Source organism: Oncorhynchus mykiss, chromosome 15 (genome assembly GCF_057628025.1).
Source record: "Oncorhynchus mykiss isolate SJ-2025 chromosome 15, ASM5762802v1, whole genome shotgun sequence".
Lineage (NCBI taxonomy): Eukaryota > Metazoa > Chordata > Actinopteri > Salmoniformes > Salmonidae > Oncorhynchus > Oncorhynchus mykiss.
The window spans coordinates 45,001,178-45,022,540 of NC_143036.1; the positions used below are offsets into that span (position 1 = coordinate 45,001,178).

A 21,363-nucleotide genomic window follows, 5' to 3' on the forward strand; every position below is an offset into this window, starting at 1 on the left:
AAGCTCTGCAGGTTGCCAGTATGTCAGTTGAGTTAGCTGGAGTCAACTGATAAAAAGAGCAAGGACAGAACTATGCTAAACTTTAGTGTTGATACAAAAAGCACTCCGTACAAGAAATCTTATGACCGAAGAGAAAAACCTGCACTGAAAGTAGCCTTTAGGTATTTAACTAAATTGGTGAGGTCACCGTCTGCTGCTAGCAAATTAAAATCTGAAGAACAGTCAGTCAGTACAGGTTGTCTTGTATCATATGCTTTACCCATAACAAACACACAGACGTTTTAGCATGAAGTCTAGTGAGTTGTATGCCATTCCTTTATTCAACTAGTGTGAAGGTCTTACCTGTGGAACCCCGATCCTGCGACACGCCTCCAGAAAGTTCTCCACGTTCCGCCGACACTTGGCCATCGTCAGTTTGGGCTTGATGGACAGAGACAGAACGGGGACAATGGTAAGCACAACGACAGCGGCTTGTCTCAAATGGCGCCCTATTACCTGTATAGTGCACTACTTTTGACCAGGGCCTACGGTCACAGTGGTGCACTATGTAGGGAATAGGGTGCCATTCGGGACAAAAGCAGTGTCTGATCATAACCCCAATGCAAATGTATGGCAAAGTAAAAAGGAGCATTGTTGTATTGATATGCTTGAAGTGTAGTGTTCCTGACTGACTAAATTCATTCTGAAACTGACATCACTAATGCACGTATGGTATGCACGCACAGCACACGCATAGTGTACACACAAACTCACCACAGCAGGGGAGGGCACATGGATGCTGGGTACGGATCGCGGCCGCACGTGATTAGCCAGATGGCAGAGGACGACCCCGTCGGTCAGTGCTGCTCCCAGGTCGCTGGGCAAGGACACTTTCAGACGCGACTCTATGTTCTACAAATTAGAGCAGGACACAATTACAGGGGGATCAGCACATGTACGGACAGGAGCTTTTCCTGACCTTGTGATACGACCAGGGCTCATAAAGCATCTCAGAGTAGGAGTACTGATCTAGGATCAGGTCTCGGGTCCATCTAATTGTACTCATTATGATCTGAAAGGAAAGACTGATTCTAGTTCAGCACTTCTACTTTGAAATGCTTTATGAACCAAGGAACCCAGTAGAAAGTCCAGCCTCTAATGGCTTGGTCAAAAGGGGGGAGAATCTGTTTGTCGGGTGTTGTTCACCTTCCGCAGTTGCTCCACCAGAGCAGCCTCCTCTCCCACGGGGACTTGAGGCTGGGTAGGGGTCACCTCTTCAGGCTCTGGCCTGGGGGCGGCACCATCACCTGGTGGGGAAGGCAGAACCAGACAGGCTCAAACATTCACATACAAGATCAAAAGCTGGTGAAAGCAGAATGGGTGCTAATCATTTATCCTGAAGAGGGTGAAGTCCAGTTCTCTACAGATACAATGGCATGATCAGACACATGGCAAACAATTCAGAAGACAAACTACAGCAGACAGGCGGGCGGAACTCTACAGCAGACAGGCGGGCGGAACTCTACAGCAGACAGGCGGGCGGAACTCTACAGCAGACAGGCGGGCGGAACTCTACAGCAGACAGGCGGGCGGAACTCTACAGCAGACAGGCGGGCGGAACTCTACAGCAGACAGGCGGGCGGAACTCTACAGCAGACAGGCGGGCGGAACTCTACAGCAGACAGGCGGGCGGAACTCTACAGCAGACAGGCGGGCGGAACTCTACAGCAGACAGGCGGGCGGAACTCTACAGCAGACAGGCGGGCGGAACTCTACAGCAGACAGGCGGGCGGAACTCTACAGCAGACAGGCGGGCGGAACTCTACAGCAACAGGCGGGCGGAACTCTACAGCAACAGACGGGCGGAACGCTACAGCAACAGATGGGCGGAACTCTACAGCAAGACGGAAGTCTGACAGCACTCAAACAGATGGGATCAGAAAACCAACAGAGCTGAACATCATACATAACAGTCAAAAAGCAGACAATTTCCCCTCCCCCATTTAAAACATAGAAATCTGTCCATATTGAAAATGATTACCCACCGCCCCCCTTCTATTTTGTTCAACTATCTACAGTGTCTCTCAGTGACTTTGCAGGATCCCATCCAGACATGTCTATCAGCCCAGACACAGTTACCAGAACAATGTCACATACGACACTCAATTGTGACATGCGCATTGCACGCTCAAGAGGAACCAACACTCTCTTCTGAAAGCTCGCAAGGCCATGCAGCTAAGATCCAGAGGTTGTGATCCGGTGACATACCTCTCCTCTGCTCTTCCTTCTGGCTGAGGCGAAACAAGAAGCTGTCTGGCCGCTGGGCGGGCCCCTGGCAGGAGGGCGGGGCAACAGGGCCGGGGTAAGAAGGTGAATGGAGGGCTGCAAGCAGAACAGGATGTGAGCAGGTGGGAGAGTGGCAGAGTGAATAGACCGTGGAGTAAAATCCTTTCAGAGCCACAGGAACGTCTAGGGGGTAGTGGTCAATTTGGAATACAGAAATTAGTAAATTAGTAAGGAGAGGGAGGAGTGTGTTGGAAGCCGCTCAAGTTCACAGCCATTTATAATCTGGTTTCCCTGGAAGCCAGTGGGACAAGCTGCACCGAACAGTGTATGGCAGCCGTGATGTAACCGTAGAGGGAAATGGAGGAATAGTGTGACTGGTGTCTTACCCGTGGGAGACAGGGAGGAGCAGCGATCCTCGCCCTGCTGAGTGGCCAGTCGAGTCCCAGCGGAGGGCAAACAGAGGGAGAGAGAGAGAGTTCATTTCATTTGAGTCAAGACAAAAACACCAGCATTCATGCATATACAGTTCCCTCAACAATACTCCGGTCTCACACCTCCTTTGACACCAGAGATGTAATGGGGAAGGGAAAAGGCCTGTAAACATCACTCGACTGTTTGGTGTTTACAGACCTATCTTTTAGCGCGACAACAAAGATGGGCAACTGTTACATAAGAGAGGGTGGACTGTGGGCATAGAGCCATGAAGCTCTCTGGCTGCAGGTAGGTAGAGTGGCCCTTAGTTATTATAAGCTGACTATCATATTCATGGATTGTAGAGGTCGACCGATTAATTAGGGCCAATTTCAAGTTTTCATAACAATCGGTTATACGGCATTTTTGGACGCAGATTATGGCCGATTACATTGCGCTCCACGAGGAGACTGGGTGGCAGGCTTACTACCTGTTATGCGAGTGCAGCAAGGAGCCTAGGTACAGTGCCTTGCGAAAGTATTCGGCCCCCTTGAACTTTGCGACCTTCTGCCACATTTCAGGCTTCAAACATAAAGATATAAAACTCTATTTTTTTGTGAAGAATCAACAACAAGTGGGACACAATCATGAAGTGGAACGACATTTATTGGATATTTCAAACTTTTTTAACAAATCAAAAACTGAAAAATTGGGCGTGCAAAATTATTCAGCCCCTTTACTTTCAGTGCAGCAAACTCTCTCCAGAAGTTCAGTGAGGATCCCTGAATGATCCAATGTTGACCTAAATGACTAATGATGATAAATACAATCCACCTGTGTGTAATCAAGTCTCCGTATAAATGCACCTGCACTGTGATAGTCTCAGAGGTCCGTTAAAAGCGCAGAGAGCATCATGAAGAACAAGGAACACACCAGGCAGGTCCGAGATACTGTTGTGAAGAAGTTTAAAGCCGGATTTGGATACAAAAAGATTTCCCAAGCTTTAAACATCCCAAGGAGCACTGTGCAAGCGATAATATTGAAATGGAAGGAGTATCAGACCACTGCAAATCTACCAAGACCTGGCCGTCCCTCTAAACTTTCAGCTCATACAAGGAGAAGACTGATCAGAGATGCAGCCAAGAGGCCCATGATCACTCTGGATGAACTGCAGAGATCTACAGCTGAGGTGGGAGACTCTGTCCATAGGACAACAATCAGTCGTATATTGCACAAATCTGGCCTTTATGGAAGAGTGGCAAGAAGAAAGCAATTTCTTAAAGATATCCATAAAAAGTGTCGTTTAAAGTTTGCCACAAGCCACCTGGGAGACACACCAAACATGTGGAAGAAGGTGCTCTGGTCAGATGAAACCAAAATTGAACTTTTTGGCAACAATGCAAAACATTATGTTTGGCGTAAAAGCTACACAGGCCATCACCCTGAACACACCATCCCCACTGTCAAACAGACCTGAGACTGGGACGGAGATTTGTCTTCCAACAAGACAATGATCCAAAACATAAAGCAAAATCTACAATGGAATGGTTCAAAAATAAACATATCCAGGTGTTAGAATGGCCAAGTCAAAGTCCAGACCTGAATCCAATCGAGAATCTGTGGAAAGAACTGAAAACTGCTGTTCACAAATGCTCTCCATCCAACCTCACTGAGCTCGAGCTGTTTTGCAAGGAGGAATGGGAAAAAATGTCAGTCTCTCGATGTGCAAAACTGATAGAGACATACCCCAAGCGACTTACAGCCGTAATCGCAGCAAAAGGTGGCGCTACAAAGTATTAACTTAAGGGGGCTGAATAATTTTGCACGCCCAATTTTTCAGTTTTTGATTTGTTAAAAAAAGTTTGAAATATCCAATAAATGTCATTCCACTTCATGATTGTGTCCCACTTGTTGTTGATTCTTCACAAAAAAATAGAGTTTTATATCTTTATGTTTGAAGCCTGAAATGTGGCAAAAGGTCGCAAAGTTCAAGGGGGCCGGATATTTTCGCAAGGCACTAAGTTGCTAGCTAGCAATAAACTTACCTTGTAAAAAAACAGCAATCAATCTTAAAATAATCACTAGTTATCTATACATGGTTGATGATATTACTAGCTTGTCCTGCATTGCATATAATCAATGTGGTGCCTGTTAATTTATCATTGAATTACAGCCTACTTCACCAAACGGGTGATGATTTAAGAGCATTCGCGAAAAAAGCACTGCCGTCGCACCAATGTACCTAACCATAAACATCAATGCCTTTCTTAAAATCAACACACAAGTATATAGTTTTAAATCTACATATTTAGTTAATATTGCCTGCTAACATGAATTTATTTTAACTAGGGAAATTGTGTCACTTCTCTTGCGTTCTGTGCAAGCAGAGTCAGGGTATGTGCAGCAGTTTGGGTCACCTGGCTCGTTGCAAACTGTGTGAAGACCATTTCTTCCTAACAAAGACCATAATTCATTTGCCAGAATTTTACATAATTATGCGCCGTAACAGCAATATTTAGACTTAGGGATGCCACCCTTTCAATAAAATACGGAACGGTTCCGTATTTCACTGAAATAATAAACGTTTTGTTTTTGAAATAATAGTTTCCGGATTTGACCATATTAATGACCAAAGGCTCGTATTTCTGTGTTTATTATATTTAGTAGCGAAGTCTGAGTGGTGGTAGGCAGCAGCAGGCTCGTAACCATTCATTCAAACAGCACTTTCCTGCGTTTGCCGGCAGCATTGCGCTGTTTATGACTTCAAGCCTATCAACTGCCGAGATTAGGCTGGCAATACTAAAGTATTAGAACATCCAATAGTCAAAGGTATATGAAGTAAAAATGGTAGAGAGAGAAATAGTCCTATAATTCCTATAACTACAACCTAAAACTTCTTACCTGGGAATATTGAAGACTCATGTTAAGAGGAACCACCAACTTTCATATGTTCTCATGTTCTGAGCAAGGAACTAAAACGTTAGCTTTCTCACATGGCACATATTGCACTTTTACTTTCTTCTCCAACACTTTGTTTTTGCATTATCTAAACCAAATTGAACATGTTTCATTATTTATTTGAGACTAAATTAATTTTATTTTTGTATTATATTAAATTTAAATAAAATTGTTAATTCAGTATTGTTGTAATTGTCATCATTACAAATATATATATATATATAAAAATCGTCATCGGATTTTTTTGGTCCTCCAATATTCGGTATCGACGATGAAAAATAATAAAATCGGTCGATCTCTAATGGATTGGATTTATATACACCTAGTGTTTTGCTACTAGGTGCTCAAAGTGCTTTACATTGTACAGGGGAAACACCTCAGCTCACACCTGGGTGACGCCACGGCAGCCATTTTTCAAGGGAGAGCGCACCACACATGCGTGAGCCAAACCCTAACAATCACCTAACTGGCCCTGGGCCAGTGTTTTGCAACATGCTCTAACACCCAAAGTATAAGGAAATAAAGAGAAAGAGAAGGGAGGTTGAAAAGAAGACGTGCAAGTTCGCAGTACCTGCAGTAGACACGTGGGGACGATATCTATGGACATCCCAGACCCGGAAAGAGACTGGGGTGGGGGGCACAAAAATATAAAGGAGAGAGACAATAAAGTAAAGCCAAAAGGTGGATTGAAGGATTTTTTAAAATAACATAAAATGTAACTCAAGAAAAATAAGATAAAGAGACTATTAAATGCTGAGAAAGGTCAAGAGAACATTGAGTACTATTCTGCTAATTGAGTAAGCACAGTGGAAACAGCATGCTGCACAGATAAGGGCAACAAAACAACAACCGTGTGTGTGGGTGTTTGCATTTGTGTGGTGGTACACTACATGACAAAAATGATGTGGACACCTGATACAACAGCCTCCACTCTTCTGGTTAGGCTTTCCACTAGATGTTGGAACATTGCTACGGGGACTTCAGCCACAAGAGCACGAGTGAGGTCGGGCACTGACGTTAGGTGTTTAGGCCGGGCTCGCAGTCGGCGTTCCACTTCATCTCAAAGGTGTTCGATGGTGTTGAGGTCAGGGCTCTATGCAGGCCAGTCAAGTTCTTCCACACCGATCGACAAACCATTTCGGTATGGACCTCACTTTGTGCATAGGGGCACTGTCATGCTGAAAAAGGAAAGGGCCTTCCCAAACTGTTGCCACAAAGTTGGAAGCACCAAATAGTCTAGAATGTCATTGTATGCTGTAGCGTTAAGATTTCCCTTCACTGGAACTAAGGGGCCTAGTCCGAACCATGAAAAACAGCCCCAGACCATTATTCCTCCTCCACCAAACTTTACCGTTGTCACTACGCATTGGGGCATTCCTCCTGGCATCCGCCAAACCCAGATACATCACTCCGGATAATCCGTTTCCACTGCTCCAGAGTCCAACGGCAGCGAGCTTTACACCACTCTAGCCGACGCTTGGCATTGCACATGCTGATCTTAAGGCTTGTGTGCGGCTGCTCGGCTATGGAAACCCATTTCATGAAGATCCCAACTAACAGTTATTGTGCTGACGTTGCTTCCAGAGGCAGTTTAGAACTTGGTAGTGAGTGTTGCGCTTCAGCACTAGGCTGCCCCGTTCTGTGAGCTCGTGTGGCCTAACACTTTGCGGCTAACAGCATTTACAGTTGACTGGGGCAGCTCTAGCAGGGTAGAAATTTGTCGAATGGACTTATTGGAAAGGTGGCATCCTATGACGGTGCCATGTTGAAAGTCACTGAGCTCTTCAGTGAGCTATTCCACTGCCAACAATTGTCTATGGAGATTACATGGCTGTTTGCTAGGTTTTATTCACCTGTCAGCAGCAGGTGTGGCTGAAATAGCCGGATACACTCATTTGAAGGGGTGTACACATACTTTTATATATATTTATACACAGTGCATTTGGAAGTATCCAGACCCCTTGACTTTTTCCACATTGGTACGCTTCAGCCTTGTTGTAAAATTGATAATTTTTTTTAAAATCATCAATTCACACACAATAACCCACAATGGCAGAGCAAAAACAGGTTTTTAGAATTATTTGCAAAGGTATTAAAAATAAAAACTGAAAAATCACATTTACATAAGTATTCATACCCTTTACTCAGTACTTTGTTGAAGCACCTTTGGCCGCGATTACAGCCTCAAGTCTTCTTGGGCATGACGCTACAAGCTTGGCACACCTGTATTTGGGGAGTTTCTCCCATTCTTCTCTGCAGATCCTCTGAAGCTCTGTCAGGTTGGACGGGGAGTGTCGCTGCACAGCTATTTTCAGGTCTCTCCAGAGATTTAAGTCTGTGCTCTGGCTGGACCCCTCAAGGACATTCAGAGATTTGTCCCAAAGCCAGTCCTTCATTGTCTTGGCTGTGTGCTTAGGGTCGTTGGAAGGTGAACCTTCGCCCCCCAGTCTGAGGTCCTGAGCAGTCTGGAGCAGGTTTTCATCAAGGATCTCTCAGGTTTCCCTTGATCCTGACTCCCAGTCCCTGCTGCTGAAAAACATCCCAACAGCATGATGCTGCCATGCTTCACCGTAGGGATGGTGCCAGGTGTCCTCCAGACGTGACGCTTGGTATTCAGGCCAGAGTGTTCAATCTTGGTTTCATCAGACCAGACAATATTGTTTCTCATAGTCAGAGTCCTTTAGGTGCTTTTTGGCAAACTCCAAGCGGGCTGTCATGTGCCTTTTACTGAGTGGCTGCCGTCTTGCCACTAACGTAAAGGCCTGATTGGTGGAGTGCTGCAGAGATGGTTGTCCTTCTGGAAGGTTCTCCCATTTCCACAGAGGAACTCTAGCTCTGTCAGAGTGACCATCGGGTAATTGATCATCTCCCTGACCAAGGCCCTTCTCCCACGATTGCTCAATATGGCCGGGCGGCCAGCTCTAGGAAGAGTCTTGAATGATGGAGGCCGCTGTGTTCTTGGGGACCTTCAATGCGGCAGACATTTTTTGGTACCCTTCCCTAGATCTGTGCCTCAACACAATCCTGTCTCTGAGCTCTACAGACAATTCCTTCGACCTCATGGCTTGATATTTGCTATGATGTGCACAGTGGAAACATCACGGATGATCAATGGAAACAGGATGCATATGAGCTCAATTTAGAGTTTCATAGCAAATGGTCTGAATACTTTAGTAAATATTTTGAATAAATATGTGCCTATGTCATTATGGGGTACTGTGTGTTGCTGGATGAAATTAACATTTTAGAATAAGGCTGTAACATAACAAAATGTGGAAAAAGTTTAGGGGTCTGAATACTTTCCGAATGCACTGTAGTGTATGTTTGCAGACAGCGCATGTACACCATTTTACATTTTAGTCATTTAGCAGATGCTCTTATCCAGAGCAACTTACAGAAGCAATTAGGATTAAATGTCTATGACTTGGTTTGTTTGTATGTATTGCGGTGTATCATTAATCCAACAATGTGTGACTGTGTGTGTATGTATGTATGCTGTGTACACATAGTTGCTCCCTAAATGTGCGTGTGAAACAAGTCAAATGTTTGTGCGTGTGTCGGACTGTAACCAAAAGTGTTTCACCTGCTTGTGAGTGCCAGGCCTCCTCTTTATAGTGTTGGTGTCAGTGTCTACCTCAAACACCATGCGAGGCTGGGACTCGCTCTAACAGTGACCCAGCCGGAGATGGAAGAGAGAGACAGAAAAGAAACACATACAGAAAGAGGGGAATCAGAAGGGAAAGAAGTGGAGGGGTTAAGCCAGGACAGGAGTAGGCTGGTTACAATGTGCCAGGAAGACGAAGGGACATATTTACATTTCCTTAAGTGAGCCGCGGGACATGGTTAGCTCGCCATGTCCCGCCCAAACCAGGCATTAAATAATCTGTGTGTAACAAAGCAGTCTGATCCTTGGGTTAGACCATACTGTGCTCAGAGAAAAGTGAGCCAGAGGAGTACAGTTTGGGTCAGAGGAACATTTGTGTGAAAAATGTATAATAGCCAGAGTTGTGTTCATTAGGCACTTGACAGAAATCGAAAATGAGCGTTTCATCTTAGTCCCACTTGGCAGTTGTGCGTAATGAAAACGTCACAGTTAGATATTCTACAAGTGTCTTGAACTCTATTGGGAGGGATGAAACGCCATTCTTCCATGAGAAATTCCATCATTTGGTGTTTTGTTGATGTTGGTGGAAAACGCTGTCTCAGGCACCGCTCCAGAATCTACCATATGTGTTCAATTGGGTTGGGATCTGGTTACTGACACACACACACTTTAAACCCCATATGCTCATTTGAGACCCCTCTTTCAATGTTACTGAGATCTCTTCTTCTAGACATGGTAGCCAAAATAATGGTTAACTGGATATTTTTATACATGACCCTAAGCATGATGGGATGTTAATTGCTTAATTAACTCAGGAACCAGAACTGTGTGGAAGCTGCTTTCAATATACTTTGAATCCCTCATTTACTCAAGTGCTACCTTTATTGCGTCAGTTACCTGTAAGTCTATAGATTGTGTGTAGCTATATAACCATTCACACTATAAATCAGACAAGAGTGTCAATCCAACCCTGGAAGACTAGTTGGAGAAGGAGGGAGAGGACTATGAAAGGTTATTGGGTATTGACGGGTGGGTAGAGGACAGAAAGAGAGCAGGTAACACCCCATGTGCGAGCGACCGGGAATTGAAGGGGGGGGGGGGGGTCGCCAATTATAAACATTTTTTTTATTTAGAGTACAGATTGTATGGAATGATATACAAATGTTTGAGAAAGATTACTTGAAAAATAACATTGTGTTGAGTAAATGTATTCATTGGTTTCTTTTCACTTTAATAGGAGATGTACATGCAATGAATCGAAGGGTATTTGTTAATGTAAAATCTAAATTGACTACCGTTTTAAAATCAGTGGAGCAGGAGTGAAGGGAAGAAGAGAATGGGTGCACAGCCCCGGGGCCTTACCATGAAGAGGGCTGAGTCGTCCGTGTGGGTAGAACGCCTGGAGGGGTACGTGTTCTGGCAGAGAGGAGTGGAAGAGAGGGAATGAGGACAGAACATACAGGGAAGACAGGAGGTGAGGAGGGGGAGATAGCTAGGATATATAGCCAGGGCTCCAGACTAACAATTTTCAGTTGGTGGCACCAGCCCAAAAATGTGCGCCGCGTCACACAATGGAATATATTTGAGTCAGCACCTTATAAAGTCATTCACAATGCTTTATTAAATAAGTGACCGTGCTAACAACTTTTCAGCCGAATCTCAGAGTTCTAAAACCGGAGCAAAGCACTTGGGTTACGCAGAAACAGTGCCAGTAGTAGCTGGCTAACACCAGTCGGATGAGAGAAAGGAAGCTAAATATATTTAGCTATGGAAGGTTTTTCCAAATGGCTGAAGTCATCTGTGGAAACTGTTGGTCTTGACACTTGCATGTAATAAGCACAATTATAAACTGGGTGGTTCGAGTCCTGAATGCTGATTGGCTGACAGCGTGGTATATCAGACTTTTGTCATGCTTTTGTGACCCTTGATATTTGAGAATTAACCCAATTGTCTATGCAATTAAATGTGAGTCAAAAGAAAAGGGAAATAAAAATATTTTCAGAGTTTTTCGGGGGCGAAGGACACAGTCTACCGGTGTCCTAGCTAGCTACTGGTGTCACCCTCGCCTCCCGCCTACTGTGTACCCAAGTACTCCAAGCTACCTATCTAATTAGCTTTGATTCCGTCTGCCGAACACCTGCCCTCACCGTAGTAACATAACTGCGGGAAAGCAGTGCTCGACAGGCAGGGGGGGTGGCGAGTACACTGTCTACCGGTGTGCGAGCTAGCTAGCTATCCCACCTGCTGTGTACCGGAGTCCTAGTTAGATAGCTAACTAGCACCTAGTGCTTTTTGCTAAGGCCTGCTGAACACCTTGCCCTCGCCGTTGTTAACGGAACTGTGGGAAAACGGTGTTCGACAAGCAGGGGCGAAGGACACTGTCAATCTAGGTTTCACCAGACCAGAGAATTGCGTTTCTAATGGTCAGAGTCCTTTGGATGCCTTTTTGGTACATTCCAAGTGGGCTGTCATGTGCCTTTTACTGAAGAGTGGCTTCCATCTGGCCACTACCACAAAGGCCTGATTGGTAGAGTGCGGCAGAGACGGTTGTCCTTCTGGAAGGTTCTCCCATCTCTACAGAGGAACTCGAGAGCTCTGTCAGAGTGACCATCGGGTTCTTGGTCACCCTCCTGACCAAGGCCCTTCTCCCCCGATTGCTCAGTTTGGCCAGGCGGAAGAGTCTTGGTGGTTCCAAACTTCTTCCATATAAGAATGAGGGAGTCCACTGTGTTCTTGGGGACCTTCAAAGCTGCAGAAATGTTTTGGTACTCTTGCCCAGATCTGTGCCTTGACACAATCCTGTCTCGGAGCTCTACAGACAATTCCATCGACCTCATGGCTTGTTTTTTTGCTCTGACATTCACTGTCAACTGTGGGACCTTATATAGACAGGTGTGTGCCTTTCCAAATCATGTCCAATCAACTGAATTTAACATTAGGTAGAAACACCTCAAGGGTGATCAATGCAAAGAGGATGCCCCCGAGTTCAATTTCGAGTTTCATGGCAAAAGGTCTGAATATTTACATAAATATTTACATTTTTAATCAATGTGCAAAAATGTCTAAAAACCTATTCTCACTTTGTCATTATGGGGTATTGTGTGTAGATTGATGAGGGGAAAAAAGTATTTAATCTATTTTAGAATAAGACAATAGTCAAGGGGTCTGAATACTTTCCCAGTGCACTGTATATGCATATTAGAGCTTATGATTACACGTCGGCCTATATATGATCCCAAGCCCCTAACAAAAATCCTGAATTAAAATGATTGTGCCATTATACAAAATATAGCCTACCTGACATGAGTGAAATGAACCGGCGAAAAAGTGGCAAGCTTTTTTTTGTGACTTTCTCAAATCATTAATAGCCTATTGTCACATCATGCAGCCCATATATATTTTGACTAAGGCATTCTATGGTTTATATCATTCACAACTAAAGTTGCCAAATAACTATAAATCTAGTGTATGGGACCTGTTTCAAATGATCACTTTTACGCTCAACATAACCATAGCATCCTATGACGGTGCCACATTGAAAGTGACTGAGCTCTTCAGAAAGGCCATTCCACTGACAATATTTGTCTATGGAGATTGCATGGCTATGTGCTCCATTTCACACAAATGTCAGCAACGGGTGTGGCAGAAATAGCCAAATCCACTCATTTGAAGGGGTGTCCAATGGATTTATTGTGGTGGTGTATATTGAATTGATTTATTAGACTTTTTTAAAATGTAGATGTTCCAAAAGGTGCGCATCAGCGTCTTGTTTGGATACCTGGAAACTTTAAACGTGTTGATGTGAATTAACAGCAAATTACCGTGAGACAGGCAGCTTTTGCATGACAACCAGCTGATAGGATTTTATGATCGCCACCGCCCTAGATGCGGTGCAAATCACATTGTTGTGGGAGCACCTCCTCTTAGAGTGTGAATTAGGCTGTTTGAGAAGGTTTGAATCCTAAGCAACCTGCATACACATTGTTTGAAGTATAATAGACCAACATAGCTGCTGTGTGCATGGGTGTAGCGCATGTGAATTTACTTTCATTTTCCGCTTAAGACCAATGCCTACATCTATCTCACTTATAATAAAAAATGAAGTTGTATTATAGGCCTAATTCAACTGGGGATTATTCACCACGAGGAAGTGGAAACACATAAGCTTGGTCGCCAACTCTACAAATAACACCTACTGCTTATAGCCATGTATTAATATAACAGTAAAAGTTCCCCAGAAAACTCCCCCAATGAGGAGTAGTGCACTTGTGATGGCCGATGTGCAACTTCACGTGCTCTGTATTTCAAAGCCATATCAGATATCGTGATTGTAAAACAGTGTGCTTCGAGCGCAATAATACAAATTACACCTACAGAAATCTGAGACCCTCCTCTCATTAATTACAACTAGATGTTTCCAAAGTTGTTTGTCCGCGCAATTGCATTTTGAAATGTTATACAATCACAAGGGGCCCACACGAGGGGGTAGAGCAAGGGTGAAGCTCGCTCATTACAGCAACCGGCAACAACAAAACAGGCAGGCACAGCAGCAGGGCAGATATTTTTATTATGAATCATGAGGATAATGCACTTTGCTATTTAACAAGTTCATGGTTTTATCCACCCCAAAAATAGGACGTTTTGATTGAGGTAACCAGCTAGAATGTGCAGCTCGAACCAGTGCGACCAATAAAAAAATGAAACTGGCACAGCAAAGTTAAAGGGTCGCAAAATGTGACTGAATGGTGGTAGTCTGAAGCCCAGCATTTAGCACAGATGCTTTAGAGTAGGGACAAAAAGACAACACATTGCTGGGTCGTAGATATTTTGTCTTCACCCTGAAGAATCAGTGATGGTATAACTGGAGAGGGGCGGGAGGGTGAAGGAAGGCACGTGACCACAATAGGAGCAAAAGAGAAGGATGATGCGTGTGTGGGGTGAGGTGGAGGGTTAATGGAGGACAATTGAAAGGGAGATGAGATAGAATGCATGGGAGGAATGGACACAGGGAGGAATGGACACTGGACATGACTCCTGAAGACTATGCGTGGTCATGTTTACGGAGAGCCCCTGTGAAATTGTATTAAATCCTAGTTATACCTTGAACCTTTCATGCCAACACACATTAACTCACCATGGAGAACCCTTCAGAGATGGAAAACAAAGCCGAAGAGGAAAGAGAGGGAGGGAGAGAAGAGAACAGTGTGTGGACTCACCTCGTTCTCTGTGGGACTCAGCTTGGTAGGGCTTTGAGATGCTTTGTGCTGTAGAAACCGAGAAGAGTCTCAGTAACACAGAACTCTCCAAAAGTCGAAATGTTTTTTTTTAAGCTCACTACTCAAGCTACTTGGATTTGAGATCGGAAAATTAAGCGCTAGAGAATGTCAGTTTCATTTGAGGCCATTCATATTTATCTTTTACATTTTAAAACATGAAGACTGCTATAGATACATACATTTCTATGATCAAGCCCCCACTAACTCACTGCACACAGAGATAGAAGAGCAAGACATAAATCAATAAGAAAACTGAATAGTAGTCAGAGGAACCTTGACGTAGGTCATGACGGCGTCCCGCTGCACTGAGCGTGACTTCTGCCTCTCCTCCTCGTACCGCAGGGCGGCCAACTGGGCCATCCTCCGCACGCGCTCCACGCCCCCACCCGGTGCCCCGCTCGGACCCGCACCAACCCCAGCCCCTGACCCTCTCTGAACACAGGGAGAGAGAGGAAGAGGGAGGAAACAAAACAAAGAGAGGAGTGAAAGGAAGGAAGATAGCAGAGGGAAACAGAAAGACGGAGAGGAGGCGGCATGAGGAAGAGAGGAGAGGAGTTGAAAAGAGGCGGTGTCGACATTTAGACTCAATAAATCACGTTTTAAAACATGAAAGTAGTAATTGACGTAGTAATAATGAGTACTGGAAGCTGTACACAGCATTTAGACACACTTGGGTTACCTGATTATGAGAGGCAGAAGAGTCTGGATCATGGGCAGTCCTGAGGGAGGGGGTGGGTGGGAGACAGATGCGGGAAGGGGGTTAGATGTGTGATCTAACTCAACACAGATTATACAGCTTTATTTAGACTGGAGATTTTATGGTCTGTTGGGGACAGTAATTTCTTGAGTCCAAAAACATTTGTGAAAAACTGAACAGAGACACGACAACACAGACTGAGAATCTGCCAAATAGCTGGACTCGTGTTTGTGTGAGTTATACATCAGTAAATGTCCCCCATAAAACTCCCCCAATGAGGAGTAGTGCACTTGTGATGGCCAATGTGCAATTTCATGTGCTCTGTATTTCAAAGCCATATCAGATATCGTGATTGTAAAACAGTGTGCTTCGAGCGCAATAATACAAATTACACCTACAGAAATCTGAGACCCTCATCATTAATGGGCAATGTTCCCTCGAAACATTTTCAGCACTGACTGAGCAAATTTCAGGTCTGCTGAGCGCAAACTTGAACTTGTGAAAATTCTGTGCAACTTCCAGTGCGCATTTACTGTGAACACTGAAGGTGTACCCACTTTTAAGTTACAGTTTTAACACTGGCCATGCACAGCTCCGTTTTCCTATTTTGTTGCATTACAACCTGTAATTTAAATGGAATTTTACTTGGATTTCATGTAAATGGACATACACAAAATAGTCCAAATTGGTGAAGTGGAATGAAAAAAATAATTTGTTTCAAAAAATTACAAAAAATAAAAAACAGAAAAGTGGTGTGTACATTTGTATTCACCCCCTTTCCTATGAAACCCCTAAATAAGATCTGGTGCAACTAATTACCTTCAGAAGTCACATAATTAGTTAAATAAAGTCCACCTGTGAGCAATCTAAGTGTCACGTGCATCTGTCACGTGACCTCAGTATGTATATACAGCCGTGGCCAAAAGTTTTGAGAATGACACAAATATTCATTTTCACAAAGTCTGCTGCCTCAGTTTGTATGATGGCCATTTGCATGTACTCCAGAATGTTATGAAGAGTGATCAGATGAATTGCAATTAATTGCAAAGTCCCTCTGCCATGCAAATGAACTGAATCCTCAAAAACATTTCCATTTCAGCCCTGCCACAAAAGGACCAGCTGACATGTCAGTGATTCTCTCATTAACACAGGTGTGAGTGTTGACGAGGACAAGGCTGGAGATCACTCTGTCATGCTGATTGAGTTCGAGTAACAGACTGGAAGCTTCAAAAGGAGGGTGGTGCTTGGAATCATTGTTCTTCCTCTGTCAATCATGATTACCTGCAAGGAAACACGTGCAGTCCTCATTGCTTTGCACAAAAAGGGCTTTACAGACAAGGATATTACTGCCAGTAAGATTGCACCTAAATCAAACATCATCATCATCATTATCATCAAAAACTTAAAGGAGAGCGGTTAAATTGTTGTGAAGAAGGCTTCACAGCGCCCAAGAAAGTCCAGCAAGCGCCAGGACCGTCTCCTAAAGTTGATTCAGCCGCAGGATCGGGGCACCACCAGTACAGAGCTTGCTCAGGAATGGCAGCAGGCAGGTGTGAGTGCATCTGCACACACAGTGAGGCAAAGACTTTTGGAAGATGGCCTGGAGTCAAGAAGGGCAGCAAAGAAGCCACTTCTCTGCAGGAAAAACATCAGGGACAGACTGATATTCCGCACAAGGTAGAGGGATAGGACTGCTGAGGACTGGGTTAAAGTCATTTTCTCTGATGAATCCCCTTTCCGATTGTTTAGGGCATCCGGAAAAAAAGCTTGTCCGGAGAAGACAAGTTGAGCGCTACCATCAGTCCTGTGTCATGCCAACAGTGAAGCATCCTGAGACCATTCATGTGTGGGGTTGCTTCTCAGCCAAGGAGTGGGCTCACTCACAACTTTGCCTAAGAACACAGCCATGAATAAAGAATGGTACCAACACATCCTCCGAGAGCAACTTCTCCCAACCATCCAGGAACAGTTTGGTGATGAACAATGCCTTTTCCAGCATGATGGAGCATCTTGCCAAAAGGCAAAAGTGACAACCGAGTGGCTCGGGGAACAAAACATTGATATTTTGGGTCCATGGCCAGGAAACTCCCCATACCTTAATCCCATTGAGACCTTGTGGTCAATCCTCAAGAGGCGGGTGGACAAACAAAAACGCACAAATTCTGACAAACTCCAAAAATTGATTATGCAAGAACGGCCTGCTATCAGTCATAACACTGCAAATATTGACTCTTTGCATCAACCTCATGTAATTGTCAATAAAAGCCTTTGGCACTTAAGAGATGCTTGTAATTATACTTCAGTATTCCATAGTAACATCTGACAAAAATATCTAAAGACACTGAAGCAGCAAACTTTGTGGAAATTCATTTTTGGCCAATTCTCAAAACGTTTGGCCACGACTGTACACCTGTCCTGAAAGGCAGGTCTGCAACACCACAAAGCAAGGAGCACCACCAAACAAGCAGCATCATGAAGAACTTTGTCAGGGACAAAGTTGTGGAGAAGTACAGATCAGGGTTGGGTTATAAAAAAACAGAGCACCATTAAATCCATTATTAAAAAATAGAAAGAATATGGCAGCACAACAAACCTGCCAAGAGGGCCGCCCACCAAAACTCACAGACCAGGCAAGGAGGGAATAAATCAGAGGCAAACAAGGAGACCAATGATAACCCTGAAGGAGCAGCAAAGCTCCACAGCGGAGATTGGAGTATCTGTCCATATGACCACTTTAAGACGTATACTCCACAGAGCTGGGCTTTAGAAGAAATAAATAAATAAGCAAACACGTTTGTTGTTTGCCAAAAGGCATGCGGGAGACTCCCCAAACAAATGGAAGAAGGTACTCTGGTTAGATGAGACTAAAATGTAGCTTTTTGGCCATCAAGGAAAACACTATATCTGGCGCAAACCCAACACCACCCCGAGAACTACATCCCCACAGTGAAGCATGGTTGTGACAGCATCATGCTGTGGGTATGTTTTCACATCAGCAGGGACTGGGAAACTGGTCAGAATTTAAGGAATGATGGATGGACTCCTTGCTGTCCCCAGTCCACCTGACCGTGCTGCTGCTCCAGTTTAAACTGTTCTGCCTCATTATTATTCGACCATGCTGGTCATTTATGAACATTTGAACATCTTGGCCATGTTCTGTTATAATCTCCACCCAGCACAGCCAGAAGAGGACTGGCCATCCCACATATGCTCTCTCTAATTCTCTTTCTTTCTCTCTCTCGGAGGACCTGAGCCCTAGGACCATGCCCCAGGAATACCTGACATGATGACTCCTTGCTGTCCCCAGTCCACCTGACTGTGCTGCTGCTCCAGTTTCAACTGTTCTGCCTTATTATTATTATTATTCGACCATGCTGGTCATTTATGAACATTTGAACATCTTGGCCATGTTCTGTTATAATCTCCACCCGGCACAGCCAGAAGAGGACTGGCCACCCCACATAGCCTGGTTCCTCTCTAGGTTTCTTCCTAGGTTTTGGCCTTTCTAGAGAGTTTTTCCTAGCCACCGTGCTTCTACACCTGCATTGCTTGCCGTTTGGGGTTTTAGGCTGGGTTTCTGTACAGCACTTTGAGATATCAGCTGATGTACGAAGGGCTATATAAATACATTTGATTTGATTTGATGGAGCTAAATACAGGGAAATTCTTAAGGGAAACCGGTTTCAGTCTTCCACAGATGAGAGACTGGGACGGAGGTTCACCTTCCAGCAGGACAATGACCCTAAGCATGCTGATAAAGCAACACTCGAGTGGTTTAAGGGGAAACATTTAAATGTCTTGGAATGGTCTAGTCAAAGCCCAATCCAATTGAGTATCTGTGGTATGACTTGAACGATTGCTGTATACAAGCGGAACCCATCCAACTTGAAGGAGCTGGAGCAGTTTTGCCTTGAAAAATGGGCAAAGATCCCAGTGGCTAGATGTGCCAAGTTTATAGAGACATATCCCAAGACTTGCAGCTGAAATTGCTGCAAAAGGTGGCTCTACAAAGTATTGACTTTGGGGGTGTGAATAGTTACACATGTGTTATTTCTTGTTTGTTTCACAATTTAAAAATATTTTGCATCTTTAAAGTGGTAGGCATGTTGTGTAAATCAAATGATACAACCCCCCAAAAATCCATTTTAATGACAGGTTATAAGCTAACAAAATGTCTTGCATGGTTTATTCTGTTTCGGTACGTTGCGTTGAAAGTGTAATATTGCGTTGATTCGATCACAACTACCACAGTAAAGGGAAACGTTGATAGTGTTAACAGGGAAAACTCTAGAACAGTGGTCACCAACCTTTTCTGAGTCAAGATCACAGAGTCAAAATGCAAGCAGAAATCCACCGCTCAGATTTTTTTTTGCGTGACTTAAAAAGCGTAAGTCTATGCAACATTAACCAATTAAAAACAGTTCTGTAGCAATGAGGTTTGTACAGTAAACTAATGGCCCAATACATTATCACTGCATATTATCTTTGCTTGAATTGCCCTGGCAATGAATGCATTCCTGTTCGGGGTAAAAAAAAAAATATATATATATATATATATATATATATATATATATATATATATATATATATATATATATATATATATATATATATATATATATATATATATATATATATATATATATTTCAAAATTTAAGGTAGGCGAAATGATCACACCAGTGATAGATCCGTTGTTGTTTTACTTGTGAAGCCCAAGTGAGTGAGCATACATTTAAATAATAATTAGCTTTTTATTTTACTGTGCTGATGGTGCCTGCATCTGATGGTCAGTCTTAGTGGAGGGAGAGAGCAGCACACTGAGGGGTCAGTCTCTCAACATCCCTCCACTCTCCCTTTCCTCCACTGACACAGACCAAAAAGGGACACCGTCTTCCAGCTGGCGGCGAAACTCGACTCGCAACCGCATTATTTCTGCCTCGTGCACAAATTCATGTTATTCCTCCTATGAACAGAGAAAGTGAAATATTCCTCGATATTATAAAAGACCCAACGCAAGCCTATAGTTACACTTTCCTACTCCATTACTGCTGCTGTTCTGGTTGTAGATCTGAGTGGAAATAGGACGAATGTGCAATTTATGGCTTATAAAAGTGTTGAATACAAAGTGTTGACAGTGCTGAAAAAGAACAAACATTAACACACTCATAAAACAGCAGCTCTTTGCTGCATTCGTTGAGTCTCTCTCTAGTCATGGTTTTAAACATTTTGAAATCTCACAGTATCAACTTTACTGTAGCTTTCGTTCATGCTTTACTGCAGACACGGTCATCTGAGCCATCCGATTGGCCAGCGGTAGGACTATAGTGCACTTGACTTGCTCTCCGGGCCCACCGGGAAAGCAGAGATTGTAATGTCAGACATGAAATGGTTCAAAATGGCAACAGTTTGCCTACACACGCGTAGGGCAGCTGAATCGGCTGCACCTACCACCAACAGCCCGTGACAAAAAATAAATAGGAACACTGACGAATAAAACAAAAATAATCGTCCGATGGCATTGAGTAGTGCACCACATCAGTCACTGGCTTCATCAATAAGTGCATTAATGACGTCGTCCCCACAGTGACTGTACGCACATACCCCAACCAAAAGCCATGGATTACAGGCCGCATCCGCACTGAGCTATAGGGTAGAGTTGCTGCTTCCAAGGAGCGGGGCTCTAACCAAGAAGCTTATAAGAAATCCCGCTATGCCCTCCGACGAACGATCAAACAGGCAAAGCGTCAATACAGGACTAAGATTGAATTGTACTACACCGGCTCCGACGCTCGTCGGATGTGGCAGGGCTTGCAAACTATTACAGACTACAAAGTCTGATCTGCCCAGTGACACAAGCCTACCAGATGAGCTTAAATAACATGCTACAAGATGTGCTTGTTGCACGTTATTTAATTCTCAGCCATTTCTTCTGTTAAAGCAAGTTATTGCTAGTTTGACCACCAGAGGGCATCTTTGAGAAGCATTTGATCGTCTTCCATATTGGTATTACCAGAGAATTTAAAACCTTTCTTGTAATAACATAGTATATGTGATTAATACCATGGTGCTTCTATTCCGAGAAAAACAAAACCCTCAGGATGGAATGGAAAATATGGCACTGTACAACCTGACGGCCGGGAGTAGGCTACAG

General features: G+C 43.9%; 1 protein-coding gene across 17 annotated transcripts in view; it reads right to left on the bottom strand.

The window, feature by feature from the left end:
* Window positions 1-21,363, bottom strand: part of LOC110490082 (DISP complex protein LRCH3) — a 77,326-nt gene that overhangs the window by 7,097 nt on the left and 48,866 nt on the right. For 2 of the 17 annotated variants that reach the window (XM_090200150.1, XM_036944375.2), the window contains exons 11-20: window positions 15,194-15,233; window positions 14,788-14,946; window positions 14,455-14,502; window positions 10,601-10,654; window positions 6,206-6,259; window positions 2,652-2,688; window positions 2,248-2,361; window positions 1,186-1,286; window positions 754-891; window positions 343-420 (exon numbers count right to left, since the gene is read on the bottom strand). In XM_090200150.1, the coding sequence (XP_090056276.1) occupies window positions 343-420; window positions 754-891; window positions 1,186-1,286; window positions 2,248-2,361; window positions 2,652-2,688; window positions 6,206-6,259; window positions 10,601-10,654; window positions 14,455-14,502; window positions 14,788-14,946; window positions 15,194-15,233 (823 nt within the window). Of the gene's footprint in view, window positions 1-342; window positions 421-753; window positions 892-1,185; window positions 1,287-2,247; window positions 2,362-2,651; window positions 2,689-6,205; window positions 6,260-9,217; window positions 9,299-10,600; window positions 10,655-14,454; window positions 14,503-14,787; window positions 14,947-15,193; window positions 15,234-15,838; window positions 16,493-21,363 lie in introns of those variants that run through there. The other 15 variants (XM_090200153.1, XM_036944379.2, XM_090200151.1 and 12 more) reach the window with 9 other exon arrangements.